Source organism: Sus scrofa, chromosome 1 (genome assembly GCF_054392235.1).
Source record: "Sus scrofa isolate SSC_HxYL_T2T_F1_AM1 chromosome 1, Sscrofa_HxYL_maternal_Yorkshire_Landrace_v2.0, whole genome shotgun sequence".
NCBI lineage: Eukaryota > Metazoa > Chordata > Mammalia > Artiodactyla > Suidae > Sus > Sus scrofa.
This window is the reverse complement of record NC_139383.1, coordinates 136,350,219-136,373,565: the sequence shown is the minus strand read 5'-3', so window position 1 is coordinate 136,373,565 and position 23,347 is coordinate 136,350,219. Positions and strand designations below refer to the sequence as shown.

General features: G+C 37.5%; 1 protein-coding gene across 37 annotated transcripts in view; it reads left to right on the top strand.

The window, feature by feature from the left end:
• Positions 1-23,347, top strand: part of CTDSPL2 (CTD small phosphatase like 2) — a 93,251-nt gene that overhangs the window by 49,282 nt on the left and 20,622 nt on the right. For 23 of the 37 annotated variants that reach the window (XR_014812094.1, XR_014812077.1, XR_014812078.1 and 20 more), the window contains 5 exons: positions 6,819-6,957; positions 8,756-8,905; positions 16,695-16,910; positions 21,826-21,904; positions 22,219-22,330. Coding sequence is in view for 16 of the 37 variants with exons in the window: in XM_021096535.2 (XP_020952194.1) it covers positions 6,819-6,957; positions 8,756-8,905; positions 16,695-16,910; positions 21,826-21,904; positions 22,219-22,330 (696 nt within the window). In the remaining 21 variants the exon portion in view is untranslated. The remainder of the gene's footprint in view (positions 1-6,818; positions 6,958-8,755; positions 8,906-16,694; positions 16,911-21,825; positions 21,905-22,218; positions 22,331-23,347) is intronic. The other 14 variants (XR_014812091.1, XR_014812092.1, XR_014812105.1 and 11 more) reach the window with 3 other exon arrangements.

Here is a 23,347-nt window from a genome sequence, read left to right as displayed (position 1 = left end):
GTGTGTTTTCTTTTCCAGATTCTTTTCCATTATAGTTTATTACAAAATATTGAGTATAGGTTCCTGTGCTATACATTAGGTCCTTGTTGGTTATCTGTTTTATATATAGTAATATGTATATGTTAATTCCAAACTCCTAATTTATCCCTCCCCTTCCTTTCCCCTTTGATAATTTTCAGTTTGTTTTCTATGTCTGCAGGTCTGTTTCTCTTTTGTGTGTAAGTTCCTTTTTATTTATTTATTTTTTTTGAGACTCCACATATAAGTGAGGTCATATAATATATATATATGTCTTTGTCTGACTTACTTCACTTAGTGTGATAATCTGTAGGTCCATCCATGTTGCTACAAATGGCATTATTTCATTCTTTTTAAGGCTGAGTAGTGTTCCATTGCATATGTATACCACATCTTTATCCATTCGTCTGTTGATAGACATGTACTCTTTCTTGTAGGAGATGAGATTTTTGTAAATTTTTAGAAGATTGTAAGGTTCAGGGTATCTTTACTAACTAGTTTTGTTGTTTTCGTATAGTTTTTAAAAATACAGCGATTGCTTTTGAGTTTTCCTGTCTCTCTATCCCTACCCAATGTTCTTCTGAAATTTCTCTTTCATTTTCTCTTGTGCCTTTTCTACAGTGAAATTTTGGTTCCATTCCCAGCAGATACCCTCATGTGGAGCCATGTTCTAGAAGGGAGCCATAGGTGGTCAATTTCAAGAGTTCATAGGAGCTAAAGTGCTCCTTTTTCAGTCTCACTATTGACTCCTTTGCTATTGCATTGGATAGAAACTTCCTATCCTATTTCACCTGCTGTCATCAAATTGGCCTGCTATGCTTTCTGGACTTCTGTTCTCAGATGTGTCACACACTTTTTTGCATTCCTTTGCTTTCTTCTGCACTGGTACTTACAGTTACACCAGTGTTATAGTTGTTAGTTTGTCCTCATTTGCTTGGAGTTTGGGAAGATAACTTGTTTCCTGATTTTCTTATAAATTTGCCCTTGGGTTTTTGGTCTTTTTTGCTTTTTGTTTTTTAAATGGTTGTACCTGTGGCTTATGGAAGTTCTCAGGCCGGGGGTTGAATACGAGCTGCAGCTGCCAGCCTACATCACAGCCACAGGAATGCCAGATCCAAGCCATGTACTGCAGCTCTGGCAATGCCAGATTCTTTTTTTTTTTTTTTGTCTTTTGGTTGTTGTTATTGTTGCTATCTCTTGGTTCTTGGGCCGCTCCTGCGGCATATGGAGGTTCCCAGGCTAGGGGTTGAATCGGAGCTGTAGCCACCGGCCTACGCCAGAGCCACAGCAACACGGGATCCGAGCCTCGTCTGCAACCTACACCACAGCTCACGGCAACACCGGATCGTTAACCCACTGAGCAAGGGCAGGGACCGAACCCGCAACCTCATGGTTCCTAGTCGGATTCGTTAACCACTGCGCCACGACGGGAACTCCTTTTTTTTTTTTTTCAATGCCAGATTCTTTAACGTGCTGAGAAACCCTCATCTTCATGGATACTGGCTGGGTTCTCTCAATCTACTGAGCCACAATGGGAATTCTGCCCTTGGGTTTTTGTTGTCTCTTTAGTTCTGTTTCCTTTGGAATTCAGAGATTTAAGAACACCACCTTCCCAAGATTTTTTCCTTAAAAGTCAATCTTAGAGTCAACTTTAAAAAATACAAATTGCAGAGACTTTGTATTTAAATTTATTAAAATAACCTGTACGGTAATGTAGGTATGGGTTTTTTTTTGTTTGTTTTGTTTTGCTTTGCTTTTTCAGGCCACATTTGGGACATGAGCAAGTTTCTAGGCTAGGGGTCAGATTGGAGCTACAGCTGCTGGCCTATGCCACAGCCACAGCAACACAGGATCTGAGCCATATCTGAGACCTACACCACAGCTCACAACAATGATAGATCCTTAACCCACTGGAGTGAGGCCAGGGATTGAACCCACAACCTCATGGTTCCTAGTCAGATTTGTTTCTGCTACGCCACAAAGGAAACTCCAGTGTAGAAATGTTTTTTCTAGTTCCTCTTCTAGAAATCATGTTGTATCTAAATATGTCCCTAAATTGTATACTTAAATTTTTTTTCATTTTTTTTATTACTCAAATGAATTTATCACATCTGTAGTTTTATAATGATCATAACAATCTGATTTCAGAGGATTTCCATCCCACAGCCCAAGCACATCCCCCCACCCCCCAAACTGTCTCCTCCGGAGACCATAAGTTTTTCAATGTCTGTGAGTCAGCATCTGTTCTGCAAAGAAGTTCATTCTGTCCTTTTTTCAGATTCCACATATCAGTGAAAGCATTTGATGTTGGTGTCTCATTGTATGGCTGACTTCACTTAGCATTATAGTTTCTAGGTCCATCCATGTTGCTAAAAATGCTGGTATTTCGTTCTTTTGATGGCTGAGTAATATTCCATTGTGTATGGACCACCTCTTCTTGATCCACTCCTCTGTCAATGGACATTTAGGTTGTTTCCATGTCTTGGCTATTGTAAATAGTGCTGCAATGAACATTGGAGTACATGTGTCTTTGCAAGTCATGGTTTTCTCTGGATAGATGCCCAGGAGTGGGATTGCTGGATCAAATGGTAGTTCTATGTTTAGTTTTCTGAGGAATCTCCATATTGCTTTCCACAGTGGTTGCACCAATTTACAATCCCACCAACAGTGTACTAGGGTTCCTTTTTCTGCACACCCTGTCCAGCATTTATTGTTTGTAGACTTTTGGATGATGGCCATTCTGGCTGGTGTAAGGTGGTGCCTCATCGTGGTTTTGATTTCCTTTTCTCTAATAATGAGTGACGCTGAACATCTTTTCATGTGTTTCTCGGTCATCTGTATGTCTTCTTTACACAAAAAGACAACCCACAGAATGGGAGAAAATCTTTGCAAGTGAAACGATTGACAAGGGATTAATCTCCAAACTTTATAAACAACTTTTGCAGTTCCATTCCAAAAAAACAAACAACCCCATCCAAAAATGGGCAGAAGATCTAAACAGACAATTCTCCAAAGAAGATATACTTAAATATTTAAGAAAGACTAGGATTTGGTGATGAGTTGTCTTGCAGAATTGGAGCATCATCAGATATTTGAATGCATTATTCTGAAGAATAGGATTTTATTGTCAGTGACTGCAGGCCTTTAACCCTAGTCTTAATAGATCCCTCTTTCTCTTTAGAGATGTAAGCTAAAGTATTTGAATGTATTCTTAGTTGACTACAGAATAGCCTTTTCTACTGTATGTGGTAACACCACATTATCAGTAAGCTTATACACTACTGGTAAATAAGGAAATATTTTCACTATAACATGGTTGGATTTTGGTTTATACCTGATTTTTCCTAAACTAGACAAGGGGATCCTGAGTAATGGAGGTTTAATTTTATGTTACACATAAAGTTTTTAATTAAAAGCAGTATCTTATGGCAGGAATTCCATCCCAGGGAGGTACACCTTGGTCTAGCAGGGACTCTTCTTATATGGCAATTTGCGTTTCCATTTGTGTCACTTTAGCGTTCTTCCTGGCGTGAAGCTCCACTTCTTAGCTCCCATAAACCTTTGTTTCTACTTCTCATTTTTAATACATTTTATTAAGCTCTATGATAACTTTTCAGCTGCTCTTAGCAGCTTGACTGGTGTGTCCAGGTTCTCTCTGGAGGTCCCAAACATTGGTTTTCTTAGTGCTGTGATTACAGAGTTAGAGGAGCATTGGCTAGTCTGCCCCACTGTACTTCTGGACCCAGTTTTTTCCCATAAGCTTGGTTATGTGTTTTTTGTTTTTCGTTTTTCGTTTTTCCCCATCACCTTCGCTTAGGGTTGCAGAATGAGATTTCTAGGGATGTGTGTGTATGTATTTATGTTATAGCAGATGTACCAAGACACTTCTTCAAGAAAATGCTGGAGCTTAGTGTAGTAAGGCTTTCTGGCATTATTTCTGTTCTTAAAGGGCTTTATAAAAAGAACTATATTTCTATGCTAGAGATCCAATGTTTGGGATATGAAGTTTCCTATTCATCATTTTTAGATGCAGGGGGAAATGTTAAACAGAAATTTGAAGAATTATTTTCTGGGTCACTGAAGCATTATTTGTGCTATAATGATGTTGTTTTGATGAACCTACCTGAAATTAGAGAAACTGCTGAGTAAAAGTAAAATTCTATATTGAATGATATTTGCAGTATTATATTTTTTCTTTTCTTTTCTTTTTTCTTTTTTTTTTCTTTTTTTTTTTTTTTTGTCTTTTTTGCCATTTCTTGGGCTGCTCCTGCGGCATATGGAGGTTCCCAGGCTAGGGGTCAAATCAGAGCTGTAGCTGCCAGCCTACACCAGAGCCACAGCAACACAGGATCTGAGCCGCATCTGCGACCTACACCACAGCTCACAGCAATGCCGGATCGTTAACCCACTGAGCAAAGGCAGGGATCGAACCCGCGCCCTCATGGTTCCTAGTCGGATTCGCTAACCACTGCCCCACGATGGGAACTCCCTATTTTTTCTATTTTTATCCATATAGGGAGTTATAATTTTGGCCATTTACAATACCAAGGTTTGTTTCAAAAATAATAAAATAATATTCAACCTTTAGAAAATGCATAGTAGTATTTTCTGTGGGAAAATCTAATTCTTATCAAAAGATTTCAGGCACTTTCATTAAAACAGCAAGAGATTATATTATATAGACCAATATTACAACAATGTAAGTAAATCGCTTATGTGGTAGATTACTAGAAGAATTGTACAAATGAGAAAAATGGTTATATAAATGGAGACAAATCAGGCTATTGTATGGAGTATACTATTTTAGTTAGTAATACAGATTTTTCTTGACTTATGATAGGGTTATGTCCTGATAAACCCACTGTAAGTTGAAAGTGCCTACTTAACTTACCGGACATGATAGCTTGGCCTAGCCTACCTTAATACATGCTTAATACATTGTCTACAGTTGGCAAAATCATTTAACACGAAACCCATTTCATAATAAAGTGTTGAGTATCTCATGTAATTTAATATTTGTAAGTGGTTTACCTTCATGATCAAGTGGCTAAGTGGAAGCTGTAGCTCACTGCCACTGACCCCCAGCATCACAAGAGAGTATATTGTACCTGCATATTGCTAGTCCAGGAAAAAAATCATAAGTCTGTATTGCAAAAATAGTGTAAAGTGGTCATGTGGATTTGCCCCATATAGAGAGCTTTGTTAAGGAGTAGATTCCCTAGTGTTGATTTGTACATTTAAAGAATTGAGGTTGGTATTAGGTGCGTGGCAGGCCCTGTTATTTTTATGTCATTTTTGGTAATATGTGATATACCAGCAGATTCCAGTAGTGGTCTCTCAAGGAAATGACACCTGTTCTTTTGAGTGATTCTAAAAGCAAGGAAAACTGCTGAAAATTTAGAGCACGTTGTGAAATTCAGCATTTCAGTAGCATGAAAATTTAATGGACTTGGGGAAGGGATCTGAAATGTTAGGATGCTGTAATTGTATTTGTGTATTGTAATTGCATTAATAAATACTCTTATGACACTATCAACTCTTTTCTGTTTTCTCCAACTATTAGTTATTAGTTCTGTTTGTTTCTCCTGGATATGAAAAAAGAGGAAAAAGGATATCATGGCATATTTTATCCTTTTTTAAGATCTATGTGTAATTGACATACAACATTATACTAGTTTCAGGTATATAGCATGATAGAGTATTTTTTTATATTGCAAAATGAGCACTCACCAAAGTGAGTCTAGTCGACATCTAGGACTGTACCCACGGCATATGGAGGTTCCCAGGCTAGGGGTGGAATTGAAGCTGTAGCCGCTGGCCTGTGCCATAACCACACCAGATCCAAGCTGCATCTGTGACCTACACCACAGCTTACAGCAATGCTGGATCCTTAACCCACAGAGCAAGGCCAGGGATCGAATCTGTGTCCTCATGATGCTAGTCAGCTTCGTTTCTGCTGAGTCACTTGATGAGAACTTTCAAGATTTACTCTCATAGCAACTTTCATGTATGCAATACAGTATTATTTACTATAATCATCATGCTATAAATTACATCACTGTGACTTCTTTATTTTATAAACTTTTGTGCCTTTTGACTCCAATTACTCATTTCACCCATCCTCACCTCCCTGCCCTCCCTGCCTCTTGAAACCACCAGTCTGTCCTCTGTATCTATGAATTTGGTGGGATTTTTTGGTTTGTTTTGTTTTTGTTTTTTTGTTGTCTTTTTTTTTTTTTTCTTTCTTTTTTTTTTTTGGAGCCACACCCATGGCATATGGCGGTTCCCAGGCTAGGTGTCGAATCAGAGTTGTAGCTGCTGGCCTACACCACATCCACAGCAACACTAGATCTGAGCCGCGTCTTGCGACCTAAACCACAGCTCACAGCAATGCCAGATCCTTAACCCACTGAGCAAGGCCAGGGATTGAACTGGTGTCCTCATGGATACTAGTCAGGTTCATTACTGCTGAGCCATGACAGGAATTCCAGTTTTTGTTTTTTAATTCCACGTCTAAGTAAGGTCATATATAATTGTCTTTCTCTGTCTGACTTTCAGTATAATGCTCTTAAGATCCATCTGTGTTATCAGAAATGGCAAGATTTCATATTTTTTTTTGTATGGTGTGTGTAGTCTTTTTTATCTATTCATCAGTTGGTGACTGCTTAAATGTTGTTTCCATCTTGGCTATTCTAAGTAGTACAGTGAACATGGGGGTGCATATCACTCTATTATTTTAAACTGTAACCTATAAAGCAGAATGACTATTCAATGGATGTTTTTTCCTCTTATATCTTAAGGAAGAGAGAGAAAATCCCTCGAAACGGAGTAAAATTGAACGTGATATAGATAATAATTTGATCACATCAACACCAAGAGCAGGAGAAAAGCCTAACAAACAGATATCTCGAGTAAGACGGAAAAGTCAAGTAAATGGAGGTTTGTTAATGTTTAGATATTGCCTTATTAGGTATAAGCAGAGATCTCACTTGACACTTTGTTTTCTGTTTTTAAAAATCTACTTTGAGTAGTTTCTGCCTTATTTTTGTAATTTCATTTGGATTAAATATTAGTAGTATAAGGTAAATAAAAATATTTACCTTCCTAATATAAATCTACTTTGATGAGTTAAAGTGACAGGTAAAGGCAAAGCAACTAACTTTATACTATTTAGCTTGAAAAGGTATGTGAAGCAACAAGTTTTCATTTCTTAAAACGGTAATAAATATCACTTAATTTATTTAAAATATGTATAAAGAATCTATTTCTGAGTCATGGAATTTCAGAGCCAAGAGGGGATTTGGAGCTCTCGGGTCAGTTGTTCTCAACCAGGAGTGTTTCTTTCCCTCTTTTCAATGTATGGAGACCTTTTTGGTTTACCACAATGTATGGAGATGTCAAGTAGCAATTCCTCCACAGAAATTGACATCTAGCGGTCGGAGGTCAGGAATACTGCTAAATATCCTACAATGCACAGAACATTTCTCCCATAGCAAAGAATTATACAGCCCCAAAGCTGCTAGTGCTGCTGTTTATAAACCCTGATCTATTTCAGCACCTTATTGTGTTGCTGACCAGCTCCTCAAAGTCAAAAAGGAGAAAAATAAGATGGACAAGCAAAGAAAGCTATAAAAAATAGCACTTTAGAGCATGGACTTCTCCCTTTTAACCAGTGCTATTTTGAATACAACAATGATAATAATTCCTTACTTCTTTTCCTCTTAATGCAGTGATATATCTCTATTGTTAGAATTGACCATCAGAGAGAAAAGGGATAAACTAGTTAAAAGAGCTCTAGTGAAGAAGAAAAGAGATGTGGTAAAGTTGTGGACAGTCAAGGATGACTTACCCAGACATTTTTTTGAACTAATTTTTATTTTATATTTTTTAAAAACCCATTAAATCGTTTTATTTATAAGAAACTTTAAAAAGAAATATGATTATTCTTCCTAACTACTCTAAAATGGTGCCTCAATATCCATAAGTAATTTTTGACACTGCTCTATACATGGTCTTCTGTTTTGGTAGAGTTAGTTGCCTCTATTTAATTAGCTATTATTCATTAGAAATAGATAGGAGGGCAAGTTTTGTGAAGTGGCAGCATCGCAGAATGTCAATAAACAAAGGCAAAATCTTGCATCTGTTTTTCATATTGTATTTTGCTTTATTTACAGAGAATTTATTTCATTTTATGTTACATTGTGTTGATTTTGAAGCCTTTCAGTCTATGTAATTGCAAAATTTATTTTTATAAATCCAAATATAAAATAAAGTTGTTATAAAGATTGGTTTATTTGTGACTTACCTCAAGATTTATTTAAATGATAAGCTTTTTTAACATTAATGTTTATTTGTTTTTTTATCTTTTTAGGTCCATACTTGTGGTGTATAGAGGTTCCCAGGCTAGGGGTCCAATCAGTGCTGTAGCCGCTGGCCTACACCAGAGCCACAGCAATGCTAGATCCGAGCCATGTCTGCTACCTACACCAAATTCTCATTACAACGCCAAATTCTTAACCCACTGAACAAAGCCAGGGATCAAACCTGCGTCCTCATGGATGCTAGTTGGGTTCCTTAACCGCTGAGCCACAACGGAAACTCCTTTTAACATTAATGTTAATCAGTTTTTATTACGTATTTTGAAGGAAAAAAGTTATCTTTGTAATGAATGTTTTGGAACACATTTAGAAAAGTATGTTTTCCAGATTGCAACTTTTTTCTTTTGTTTCTTTCTTAGAAGCTGGTAGTTATGAAATGACAAATCAACATGTAAAACAAAATGGAAAATTAGAAGATAATCCTTCCTCTGGCAGTCCTCCAAGGACTACGCTGTTGGGGACCATATTTTCTCCTGTCTTCAACTTTTTTTCACCAGCAAATAAAAATGGTAAATATGTCACTAACCATAAACTGTATTTTAAAAATTAATAATTTTCCTGTTTGGTTTCTTTTAAAAATCTATTTGATTTTATTGCCATGTTTTTGTTAGCATCTTATGTTTGTTTTCAGTCCCATTAAAAACACACAGCTTCTAAAAAGGTCTTTTTTTTTTTTTTTTTTTTTTTTTAAGTCACTTGAAATAATTGTAGGTTATGTTCAGATCTATTGAAGTAAATCAACTCTGCTTTTAACTGTCTGAAAAGCTAGATGGTAAACTTTGGGCTGCAGGGAAAGTATTATTTTTTCTGTGTTGGGATGGCTTGTGTATCTTTAGAGTATGTACAGAGAATTGAGAAGCATTTTTAATGTTCTGGATCAGTAAAGTATAATTTGTTGAATATTTTAAGTGAGCTGACACTAGGTTATTTTTTATAAAACAATTTATTTTTATTATCATTTGCTAGTCCCTTCCCCACCCAAGGATCTTAAATTTAAACAAATATTGAATGTATCCTAATTTATGTGAATTGAAGGTTTCCACTGTATAATGCCTTTGCAAAAAAAATTTTTAAATGGCCTATTTCTCAACATATTTTTTATTGTTTTATTTTATTTTTTTAGGGCCGGACCCATGGCATATGGAGGTCCCCAGGCTAGGGGTCGAATCAGAGCCGTAACTACCAGCCTACACCACAATCACAGCAATGACAAATCCAAGCTGCGTCTGTGATTTATATATACCACAGCTCACAGCAATGCCAGATCCTTAACCCACTGAGCAAAGCCAGGGATCATACCTGCATCCTCATGGATACTAGTCAGATTCCTTTCTGCTGAGCCACAATGGGAACTGCTCAACATATTTTTTAAAAAAATAGCTGGTGTCCTACCTTTTCTAATAATTAATATCTGATTTCATACATACAAGATGGATATACACAAGATTGTTTAGTTTGTTGGTCTCTTAATTGCAAGTGCATTTCCTGTGTCCTGCATTTGTACCCTCCTCTTCTCAGGATTTCTAGTTTCGGTAGATATTTGCATGTGGATGATTTCCTTCCTTAACTATATGTATGCCTTTATCAGTGGGCCTTGTCACTTGTAGGATTTTTGTTTCTAGTTGTGGTCTTATCTTTTCCACCTAGAGAAATTCCTTTAGTAAACACCTTTTGTAAAGCTGATTTAGTTGGTGCTGATTTCTCTTAGCTTTTGCTCATCTGTAAAGCTTTTAATTTCTCCTTCAAATCTGAATGAGAGTCTTGCTGGGTAGAGTAATCTTGGTTGGAGGTTTTTCCTATTTATCACTTTAAGTATATCGTGCCACTCCCTTCTGGCCTGCAGAGTTTCTGCTGAAAAATCTGCCAATAACCTTATCTGAGTTCCCTATATTGCTTTTTCCCTAGCTGCTTTCAATATTTTCTCTTTGTCTTCAGTTTTGATCAGTCCAATTAGTATGTATCTCGGGGTTTTCCTCCTTGGGTTTATTTTACATGGTACTCGTTGTGTTTCCTGGATTTGAGTGAGTGATTCCTTTCCCATGTTAGGGAAGTTTTCAGCCATTATCTCCTCAAGTATTTTCTCTAACCCTTTCTTTCTTCTCTTTCTGGCACCCCTATAATATGGATGTTGGTGTGTTTAACATTGTGCCAGAGTTCTCTTAAACCATCTTCATTTCTTTTGAACCTTTTTATCTTTTCTCTTCCACATCAGTAATTTCCACTAGTCTGTCCTCCACCTTGCTTATTCATTTTTTTGCCACCTGTATTCTGCTTTTGGTTCCTTATAGTGAATTTTTTATTTCAGTATTTCTTTGCTCAGTGTTTCTTGTAATTTATGAAGATATTTCCAGTTTATTTCCAAGATCTTGAATCTTCTTTACTATTATAAGTCTAAAGTCTTTTTTTTTTTTTTTTTTTTTTTTTTTGGCTTTTTAGGGCCGCACCCATAAAATATGGAGGTTCTCAGGCTAGGGGTCCAATCAGAGCTACAGCTGCCAGCCTACACCAGAGCCACAGCAGCTTAGGTTCCGAGCCACATCTGTGACGTACACCACAGATCATGGCAATGCTTAATCCTGTACTCACTGAGCGAGGCCGGGGAGCAAACCCTCAACCTCATGGTTCCTAATTGGATTCGTTTCTGCTGCACCACAGCAGGAACTCCATAAGTCTAAAGTCTTTTTCACAGAGGTTGGTAATCTCCAGATCACCTAGCTGCTTTTCTGGGTTTTTTTTTTTGTTTTTTGTTTTTGTTTTTCTTGTTCCTTTATCTGAGTCATAATTCTCTGCCTTTTCATTTTGTATAGATTTTTGGTGTGGTCTCCTTTTTGCAGACAATAGGGTTGTAGCCTCTCTTGCTTCTGATATCTGCCCTGCTTGTGGCTGAAATTGGTACAGGGGCTTACTGCAGGCTTCCTGATGGGAGGGACTGGTGCCTGCCCACTGGTAGGTGGAGCTGATTCTTATCCCTCTGGTGGGGGGGGCTTTGTCTCTGGGTGAGATTAAAGGTGGCTGTGTATTTTGCAGAGATGCAAAAATAACTGAAATAAAAGATTCACTAGAAGCAACCAACAGTAGGATACAGGGGACAAAAGAACAAATAAGCAAGGTGGAAGACAGACTAGTGGAAATCACTAACGCAGAAAAGAAAAAAGATTGAAAAGAAATGAAGACAGTCTGAAAGAACTCTGGGACAGTGTTAAACGCACCAATATCTGTGTTACAGGGGTGCCAGTACCTGTTTGCTGATGGGTGAGGCTGTGTTTCCACTCAGATTATTGTTGAGCCTGGGGCTTCTCAGCCCTGATGGGTGGGGTCATATTTTTTCAAAATGGCCACCTCTTGGGGAGCACAGGCTGATGATTAGTCCCAAGACCTTTTCTCCCAATATCCTTTCCCCACAACGAACCACAGTCACCCCCTGTTTTCCCAGGAAATCCTCCACGAACTGCAGTCACGTCTGACCCAGATTCCTTTGGAATCTCTGCTTTGCTCTGGGACCCAGTGCACATGAAAGCTTGTGTACACCTTTGAGTCTTAGTTTCCCCCAGTCCTGTGGAGCTCCTGCACACAAGCCCCACTGGCCTCAATGCCAAATGCCCCGGGGGCTCCTCTTCCAGATGCCAGATCCCCAGGTGTGGTAACCTGACATGGGGCTCAGAACTCTCATTCCTGTGGGTGAGGCTCTGTGATACAGTTACTTTCCAGTCTGTGGGCTGCCCATGCAGCAGGTACGGGGTTGCTTATATCACATAATCATCCCTCCTGCCCTTTTGATGTGGCCTCCTCTTTGTCTTTTGGAGTAGGGCATCTTTTTTGATAGTTTGCACTTTATTTGATTGAAGGTTGTTCAGCAGTTGCTTGTCATTTTGTTGCTTTTATGAAAGAAGGTGAGCTCCAGTCCTTCTACTCTGCCATCTTAATCCCAAAGCATGGTAAATTTTTAAGTTTAATTGCTTATTTTTTCGGGATTTTTCTTTTGCTCTTTCAGTCGAAAGTAGTTCTTATGTCTTTTCATTTTGCTTAACTTTCTCTGTCTCTGTGAATTTAGGTGAAACAGTTACCTATCTTTAATTTTGTTTAAGCCAGTATTTCCTAGATGTATTTGACCAAGCACTCGTTTCTGTGGAACATCTATTAATGTTTTTAAAAACTAGTGCCTGCAAAGACGTCTTTGGAAATGTTGGTGCAGTGGGAAAAGAAGGGGCTTTGGAGTTAAACTTGTTTTAAATTTGTTTTCAGCCCTGCCACTCTTGAATCATTTTACCTTGGACCAGTTCTTTAAATTCTTGAAACTTTTAATCCATGAGAGAGAATAATCACATATAAGCGGGTGAAGATTTCAGTTCATTCAAAAGATATTGAGCATCTGCTATGTTCCAGCCATTGTGCTAGTCACTGGAGAGTCAAAGGTCATTAACACATGCTTCCTACCCTCTAGGAGATTATTACTTTTACCAAATGAAGAGATGTATAATATATTTTTATAAGTGCAAAGAATGGACTGGTCTTGTGTTCTAGATGATGGCTCACAATAGGCTTCATAGAAAAGCTAAATCCTGAATGGTAATTAAGGGCATTCCAGGTCCAGGAGCAGTGTGAACAAAGGGATAGTGTATTTCAGAAACAGAAATTAGATTGTCATAGATCTGTGGGGCATTGGATTTGAAGAGTGCACAGGAAGAGATAAGATAGGAGAATTATAAAGTTGTCAGATTATAGATCTAACTTGGTGAGGTATTTGAACTTTATACTTAGTAATGGAGGATTATGAAATGTTTTAAACTGTGAATAATATGAACAGGTGTGTTTTCTAAAGCTCTGCTTGGCAGTAGTGTTAAATAGGCTAGATGCAGGGAGAACAATTAATAGATTTGTAGTCCATGTGAGACTTCACACCACCTTAATTGTGGTATTAGAAAAGGAAAGGATTAGAGATAATGAATGGACAAATTTTGGGTACAGATTGGAAGTGAAAGAAGAGACAAAGATGTACACGACATTAGATTTTGGAGAGAAGTAAGTTCCTAGCAAATAGATAATTGAATTTAATTTGGACCATGCCAAGTTTGAGATGCCATGAAACAACCAAATAAAAATGTCTAGTAATAATCTGTCATTCAGGTATGGAGCTTAGAAATCTGGATTTAAGCAATGGAGCATAGTATTATAAGCTTATAAATATTAATTGAAACCAGTGGAGTAAATTGTCCATTTGGTTCATCAAACTGAGACCACAGTCTTTGGGGAAAACATATAAGGACTGGGCAAAAAGGGGAATAGAGGAAACCAGGAGAGACCTTGTGCCATGGAAGCCAAAAGAAGAGAGACTATCAAAACCCAGGGTCAAACAATCGGAAAGATAGAATGAAAGGAAATGAGCATTGGAACGACATCACTGAACCTGGTAATTAATTGGTCATTGGTCTCATTTGCCAGAAGATTTTCAGAGGAGTGGTTGGAATTTGAAGTCTAAAATCCATGGGTTAAAAGAGTAAAATAGAAAGGGATCAAAGATTACTGTTATATGGAACTTGAATATGAAAAAAATTAGAGCAGTCGCAAAGTCTCAAGGGGTGGTTTGTATTTGTGAGAAATGAACATGTTTTTAAGCCTCAGGGAAGAGACTAATAGGAAGAGCTTGAAAATAAAGGAAAAAGAATAACTGATGAAAGTTTGTAGAATCTACTGTTAGGGATGGGATCAAGAGAATAGGTAGGATTAGAATTGAATCAAGAGGAATACACATTTTTCTCAGATTCTGGAGGAAAGAAAGTATGTGCAGAAATAAATGTTTGGGCAGAAGTAGTTGATGTTTGGTAATTAGAATTTTTTCTTTGAAGGAAGACGTGGTATTACTTGCTGAGAAGATTCTGGTGTCAGGGATTGTAGACAGTGTTGAAGGTTTAGAAATGTTTGCTACTGGGTATAAGTAAAAGAAGCTGAATGTCTCACATACACTACACAGAAGTACTGAGCATCATGCTATAGGCCGAGCTAAGATTAGAGGGTTTTATTTGGAGTACAGCCAATTTTTATAATTTATTATTTCCTTTAACAGCCTGGGACTAGTGCCTAAGAAGCCTGTTAGTTAGATTCAAGAAGTATTTCTATGATGAATAACAGTGGAAAGACAGGGAAGCAAGAACACTGAGGCTGCTGGTTTGAGAATGGTTTAAATGATTCACTATGACGTCTAACTAGATGGGGAGGATGGAGAAGAAGCCCTTGAGAGGTGTGTTTGGATAAAAGCCTGGCTTTTTATCAAACATGAAGATCACACATAGTAAAAATATGAGATAGATATTTAGAAGATTATGAGGTTGTGGTAGGGGATTAATGATTTGAATTTTAGGTTTCAGAGGTAAACGGTTTCTCAGTGGTAGTGTCCAGGTTAAGGCCATGTAATAACTACTAAATAGCCCTATGAATGTAGATGGAACTAAAGAGGGCAAGACCTTTGAGGGTCAATTATTGGATGAGTCATTGACATCATCTGTAATAACAACTATACTGGCATTAATACAGCAGTAAACTGGTAGCTAGGTGTTAAATTCCTCTCTAATTGAGAGAGGATGCTGAAATAGAAGGTAGATGACAGTAGAGGGGATAGGTGAAGAGTTTTACATCCAGGTGACATCAATCTCAAAGGAGCAGATGTTTTTGCACACTAGTGGAAAACCAGTGATCTGGTAACAGCAGTGGAGGTAAATGAATTGATTGTGTGAGTACACTGAGTATGGGAGAATAAATAGCTTTGAGAGAAGGGTATTTGGAAAAGATGTTTTTTGGAAAGAGGTTAAATCTAAAGCAATGAGGGGGAAGGAATATCCTGTGAGAAATTGAGTTTTTGAAGGTTGATTTTAATTTGAAAATGATATTTGGAGGATTCCATAAAGAAATGGAGGGTTGGGTGTCAGTCCATAGTGGAAGAAAAATTAGGTAGAAGGTTCATCTAGGTGATGGTTGAATATCATGAGGAAGCTAACTTCTGCCTTTGTTACTGAGATGGAATATTGTTGAGATATTGTTCTTATGTCTTTGAATTAACAAGTTCTCATGGTTAGGGAAACAGCTCATTTTTAGATAACTATTTCCGGTTTAAAAAATAGAACTGCACAAAATGGCTAGGATGCTTAGTATTGGAAAGGTCAGGAGCCATTTGGGGATAATGAAAAATATATGTGTTGCCCAGCACATAGTAGGCACTTAATAAATGATATTTGCTTTAATGAAAATTCCATGGTTAGGAGTTCCCGTTGTGGTGCAGTGGTTAACAAATCCGACTAGGAACCATGAGGTTGCAGGTTCGATCCCTGGCCTTGCTCAGTGGGTTAACGATCCGGTGTTGCCGTGAGCTGTGGTGTAGGTCACAGATGTGGCTCGGATTCCCCGTTGCTGTGGCTCTTGTGTAGGCTGGTGGCTACAGCTCTTACTAGACTCCTAGCCTGGGAACCTCCATATGCCACAGGAGCGGCCCTAGAAAAGGCAAAAAGACAAAAAAAAAAAAAAAAAAAAATAGTGTCCTTAGGAGTTCCTGTTATGGCACAGCGGAAATGAATCCGAGTAGGAACCATGACTTTGCAAGTTCGATTCCTGGCCTCGCTCAGTGAGTTTAGGATTCGGCATTGCCGTGAGCTGTGGTGTAGGTCGAAGATGCAGATGCAGCTTGGATATGGCATTGTTGTGGCTGTGGCATAGGCCAGCAGCTGTAGCTCCGATTAAACCCCTAGACTGGGAACCTCCATATGCTGTAGGTGCTGCCCTAAAAAGCAAAAAAAAAAAAAAAAAAAAAAAAAGTATTCTTAGCTTTGTGTTGAATTTAGTTTTTATTTTTATGAATATATTTGACATATAATAGTCTGTAAATTTAAAGTGTATAACATGTTGATTCGGTGGTCTATGATCATGTGCTCTCTCATGTTGTGTAATTATTCTCTTTTAGTGTTTGGAATAATGAAATTCTAGTCTCATTATTAGCAAGTTTGATGATTATAATACAGTGTTGTCTATATTCACTATACTGTGCATTAGATATCTAAGGATTATTTATTACTTGTTTTAATTTTGTTCCCTCCCATCTTGGAGTTTTCCTGTGGTTCAGTGGGTTAAGGATCTGGCGTTGTCACTGCAGAGAACTTGGATCACTGCTATGGTGCAGGTTCAATTCTGGGGATCTTCTGCTTGCCATGGATGTGGCCAAAAACAAACAACAACAACAAAAAGTTTGTTCCCATCTTTCCCCACCCACTGTGAGCTCTTAAATAATGATTAATGTACACCGAATCATGATTTCAGGAACATCAGGATCCGATTCCCCGGGACAGGCTGTGGAAGCTGAAGAAATAGTAAAACAACTTGATATGGAACAGGTGGATGAAATTACTACCAGTACTACTACATCAACCAATGGAGCGGCTTACTCAAGTCAAGCAGTTCAAGTGAGGCCATCAATAAATAATGGTTTAGAAGAAGCAGAAGAAACAGTTAATCGTGATATCCCACCCCTTACAGGTGAAAAAGATTCCTTATTTTTCCTTGTATACCTTCATAAATGGTTTACAAAAACACAGTATTTCTTTTTTTGTGTTTTTTTTTTTTTGTCTTTTGTCTTTTTAGGGCCGTACCTGTGGCATATGGAAGTTCCCAGGCTAGGTGCCAGGCCAGGGGTCAAATTGGAGCTGTAGCTGCCAGCCTGCACCACAGCTCATGGCAGTGCCGGATCCTTAACCCACTGAGTGAGGCCAGGGATCAAACCAGAGTCCTCATGGATGCTAGTCAGGTTTGTTAACCGCTGAGCCACAACGGGAACTGCAAAAACTATTTCTTAAGTAGGCAGATTAATTTCATAAATTTTTCTTTCTTGAAGTTAAGAAAGTTAAAATTGGAAATAAATCCTTCTCCCCCAAATCCAGTCATTTTGAAATTCAGTTTCTTAAAGGTTGTTTTGACTATATATCAGTCATTTTACAGTTTAATTATTTGTACCAATCTTACTAGTAGGGGAAATTTAACACAGCTAACAAAATAATATATTCATTAATATATTTATTATAATTACATCAGTCTTAGATCCTTGAGGTCTAAAGTCCCTGTGTAGAGGTAGTTCCATACCTTCAGATTTGTTTCATATATGGATGACATTCCCAAAGAAACTCTTGTTCCTAGATCTGTCCTTATACCCCAACTTTGCAACCCAGTCCTGGATCCTTTTAAAGGGCTAACATAATCATTGGGTCCCCAAGCCAGCCGTCATGGAAATGTAGAAATTTGAAATCAGAATTTATTACTTCGGAGGGTTATGGTAGATAGACATATAAGACTAAAAGATGAAAGTATGTTCCATTATGCTTAAAAACAGAAATAAAACTGAAGATGGACATCTTTTTTCAGAAGGAGATCTTAGGAGTTCCCTTTGTGGTGCAGTGGAAACGAATCCGCCTAGGAACCATGAGGTTGTGGGTTCAATCCCTGGCCTTGCTCAGTAGGTTAAGGATCTGGTGTTGCCGTGATCTGTGGTGTAGGTTGCAGATGTGGCTCAGATCCAACTAGAAACCATGAGGTTGTGGGTTCGATCCTTGGCCTTGCTCAGTAGGTTAAGGATCCGGTGTTGCTGTGAGCTGTGGTGTGGGTCGCAGACGCGGCTTGGATCCCGCATTGCTGTGGCTCTGGTGTAGGCTGGTGGGTACAGCTCCGATTAGACCCCTAGCCTGGGAACCTCCATGTGCCATGGGAGTGGCCCCAGAAAAGGCAAAAGACAAAAAAAATAAATAAATAAATAGAGTTTGGCATTAGAAGTAAAATGATGATCTCTCGGATATAAAGAGGAAACTTAAAAAAATCATTGAAGCAGCAGAAAACATGTAAAGAAAAAATACATACAATTATGGAACTTCCATACAGTGCCACCCTATACCAATTTAAAGAGAAAAGCACCATAATAAAAAATTTTACGTTTGTGAAATATAAATATCCATAAACTATTATAATCTTATAGTTTAAGAGTAATAGTGAATCTCACAAGCAAATCAACATGAATAATGTTCTTGGGTTGAAAAGACTTGCAAATGAACCTATTGTTGACATATTATTTAATGCTGATTACTTTGTTTTTTTGTTTTTTGTTTTTTTGTCTTTTCTAGGGCCTCACCCGAGGCATATGGAGGTTCCCAGGCTAGGGGTCTAATTGGAGCTGTAGCTGCCCGTCCCATGCCAGAGACACAGCAACGTGGGATCCGAGCCGTGTCTGTGATCTACACCACAGCTCACGGCAACGCCAGATCCTTAACCCACTGAGCAAGGCCAGGGATTGAACATACAACCTCATGGCTCCCAGTCGGATTCGTTAACCACTGAACCATGACGGGAACTCCAACTGTTGATTACTTTGTTTAGTGTTACAGGCTATTGAGTGGTAAGATAAAGACTGAAGTCAGAGCTCTTGGCTTCTTATTTGATTTTTTTTTTCCTGTTTTTGTGCTTCTGGATAACACTTTGTATTATTTTTTCTGACAACTGTAAAGATGGAGAAGGGATTTCTGTAACTTTAGTTTCTAGAGAGGAAGAGATTTATTCCATTTGTCTTATTCATTTGCTTAACATTTTAATTAATCACTTATTTGTTATGTTGGACCCTGTTTATAAAGATAAATAAGATATGTTCATTGATCCTGAGGAGTATGTGATCTAATTGAGTTAAGTGTACACAAAAATTACTGTAAAGTGTAGTGAGTACTGTTACAAATAAATGAGTAAAATGTTGCAGTTACTCTAGGAGGCTTATGAGAGGAAAGAAAGAAAAGTTTTGCTGATCTTAAAAGATGACTCTTGGATTTCCTGGTGACATAGTGGTTAAAGATTTAGTGTCGTCACTCCTGTGGCTCAGGTTCAGTCCCTGGCTGAAAACTCCACATGCTTCAGGCCCATCTGCCTGCCTCTAGCGTTGGCACCCCACTCCCCAAAAAAGACGAGTGTTAGTGACAGAAGTGTTCCTTTTCCTCAACTTTAAGAATGTAGCCAAAAGGAACAAGAAGTAAGGGGGCCGGCTCTACCATTTACTTACTGTGTAACTTTTTAGAGATTTTAGAGATCAAATGAGATGAAGTATTAAAAATGTTTAGCACAGAATTACTAAAATACTAATTACTTCCTTTCTCCTTTTCTCCGAGGTTAATAGGAATCTGAAACAGTAAAGTGGTAGGAAGATGTTTTCAGTTTTTTCTCTTGTACTAGTGAACTGCTACTGGCATAAAATTGTTAGAGGTGAACGAAAATTCTGCTTTACATCTGTTGTCATTTATTGAACATAAATACTGTATTGGCTCTGTTTCAGAAAGTATGAATACATGATTATAACAAAAAGGGATAAGTTTTTGTCTCGAAAGACTATTATCTACCAGTATTCCATTCCCATAGACAGAGTACAGCAGTTTTTATTGAGGTTTACTCTCTTGGTCCTTTTGGGAAGCTCTAACAAACTATCATTAGACTATGTGGCATATAAGCAACAAAAATTTATTTCTCATAGTTTAGGAGGCTAGGAAATCTAAAGTCAAAGTCCCAGCATATTCACTGTCTGGTGAAGACCTGCTTTCTGGTTCATAGATAGCTGTCTTCTCTTTGTGTCTTCATATGCCATGTGAGCTCTTAGGGATCTTTTTTATATGGGCATTAGTCTTATTTGTGAGGTTTCCAATTATGACCTATGACCTCATGATCTCCAAAAGACTCCCATCTCCAGATACCATCACATTGGATATTAGACTCAATGTATGAATTTTGGGGCAACACAAATATTCAGTCTCTATCTACTACTTAAACTTTCATCTGCAAGACATTACCTGTTTAGTTTGTAAGTTATCTTTGTCCCTTCCTTGAATTTAAGTTGTAAATATTGTCTTAGAGCTTCAGAAATTATGTTGGGAATTTTATATCAGTTGATTTAATTTTAGCTCAAACACAGAATGAACTATGTGTCGTGGAATGTAGAATTGCTTCTTGATTATTTTTAAGTTGCTTATAAATGAGAAGTAAAATAATGGGTCTTTTAAAGCAATGATTTCTGTATAGAGCATCATTTCTTAACTTTTAAGATCATAGACAACCTTGAGGTTCCTAGAAAAATGTACAAAACATTTTTAACCAATCATCAGAGGTTCATGGACCTCTTAAATACTGTTCAGGGATCTTAGGTTAAAAACTACCTTTGGGGACGTTCCTGTTGTGGTTCAGCAGTAACGAACTCAACTAGTATCCATGAGGATGTTGGTTTGATCCCAGGCCTTGCTCAGTGGGTTAAGGATCCGGCATTGCTGTGAGCTGTGGTGTGGGTCACAGACATGGCTTGGATCCTGTGTTGCTGTAGCTGTGTGTAGGCTGGCAGCTACAGCTCCAAACTTCCATATGCCACAGTTTCAGCCTAAAAAGACCCCCCAAAAAAATGCCTTTGGGTCTGTTGTCAGCATACATATATTGACTTGCCTGTATGTACAGTGCACTTTGTGAAGTATTATTGCTATAAAGAGCACAATGAAATTTTAATGGTTATACATAGAAATATCATCCAATTAGAAATGGAATTTTTGGAGTTCCCATCGTGGTGCAGTGGAAACTAATCCGACTAGGAACCATGAGGTTGTGGGTTCGATCCCTGGCCTTGCTCAGTGGGTTAAAGGATTTGGCATTGCCGTGAGCTGTGGTTTAAGTTGCAGACGCGGCTAGGATCTGGCATTGCTGTGGCTCTGGCATAGGCTGGCAGTTGTAGTTTCAATTGGACCCTTAGCCTGGGAACCTCCATATGCTGCAAGTGTGGCCCTAAAAAGCCAAAAGAAAAAAAGAAGAAAGAAATGGAATTTTTGTGAAGTGTATTTTTCTAGTAATAAGTAGTAAATTTTCTCTTAGCTGTTAGGGATTTAAATTTTGCTAACTGTTACAGCTTGCTATTTTGTCTGTAATGGTATTTTTTTCCTTTGGATCCAGAGTTAGATCTTTGTGTTAATACTTTTATTTTATTTTATTTATTTATTTATTTATTTTTTTAGGGCCATATCTGTGGCATATGGAGGTTCCCAGGCTAGAGGTTGAATTGGAGTTCTAGCTGCCAGCCTGCACCACAGCCACAGCAGTGCAGGATCAGAGCCACATCTGCAGCCTATGCCACAACTCAGGGCAACGCCGGATCCTTAACCCACTGAGCAAGGCCAGAGATCGAACCTGCAACCTCATGGTTCGTAGTTGGATTTGTTTCTGCTGTGCCACACCAGAAACTCCAATAGATTTGCTTTTAAATACTCTTTACAAATTATTTCAGTCTTATTTTTAACCTAAAATACACAGGGCTTCAGGAGGATCTTAATAAAAGCAATAAAAATGCATACTTCATGGAAGCATTAAGTAAAAGCAACATTTTGTTTCTCACTTTATTAAATAGCACCAGTAACTCCAGATAGTGGTTACTCATCAGCCCATGCAGAGGCCACCTATGAAGAAGACTGGGAAGTGTTTGACCCGTGAGTTTTTTGGGTTTTTCCTCTTTCCTTCTTGGAACTGAATGAAAGTACTTGTGTGGAGGGATGGCTGAATGGTTTATTACAAAGAGCATTTGGCCTATAGGTATTAATACTTTTACTGAATTACTGAAATCCAAATTTGTGTGTTTTACTTAGATGTTTTATAAGCTGGGTTTATTAGGTTAATAAATTTATTTAATTAAATATTTGCATTAAATATGCATTATTTAATTAAATATTTAAAGATGGGCTGAATTTAATAATGTGTTTCATATTTGCAAAAAGTTGAAATTTTCTTAAAATTTGATTTATAGCTATTATTTCATCAAACATGTTCCACCACTGACAGAAGAACAACTAAATAGGAAACCTGCTCTTCCATTGAAAACAAGAAGCACACCAGAATTCTCCCTAGTTTTAGACTTGGTAAGTATATTATCTGTAGAGTTAGAATAGAATAGAAGTGAATGAATAGCCTTACATGTACATGTACTATAAACATGTCTTAGGTGTTCTGAAATATTTTTATTTTAAGCACTATCTAATGCCAGGGCCACTCATTTTGTTGGTATTCAGTACCCTTTGAAAATAAATTAGGCTTTATTTTTCTTTTTAAATTAAATTATTTCCTCCATACTCCTATGTCTTTCAATTTTTTATTTTTTTTATTAAAGTATAGTTGATTTACAATAATTTAGTCGTGTGTATATATATATGTATATGTATATATATATATATATATATACACACACACACATTCCTTTTCTATATTATCTTCCATCATGGTCTGTCTCAAAAGATTGGATATAGTTCCCTGTGCTGTATATAGTAAGACCTCATTGCTTATCCATTCTAAATGATTTTCTTGAAATCTCCCAGTGAGTTCGATTTCATGCCTGTATTTCACCTTTTTTTTAAAATGAGTTAATTTTATGCAAGACCATACTCCTTTTCCTGTTCCTTTTTTTTTTGCATATTATTTAATACCAATAACTTTATTAATAAAATCTCAAAGTGTGACCTCCTATGCTAACTCATAAAACTTTTAATATGCTTTCTTGGTATGATTTAAAAATTTATATTTTAGGGTACCATAAGAGCTTTAGAAACTTTATATATCTTATCTTTTCCAAACCAAATTTAATATATAGCCATGATTATTTACCATCTGCTTGCAACTTCTTGATAATAGCCAAAAAACAAAAACAAAACCCGTTTCTGTTATGTAATATTTTAGAGATGTGGGTTTGTTTTCATTAAAAAAAATTATCTGGGTAAATCTGGCACATGCAGTTCTGTTCAGAGAGTTCAGCAGTTTAGCCTTTACCTAGGGAAAGAGATATAAGTATATGGAAGTCCTTAGTATTTAAGGTGTTCATTAGAGAATAGATAGAAGAGAAAATTTTGAAACTGATTATGAGTAGGGTTTTTTGTTTGTTTGTT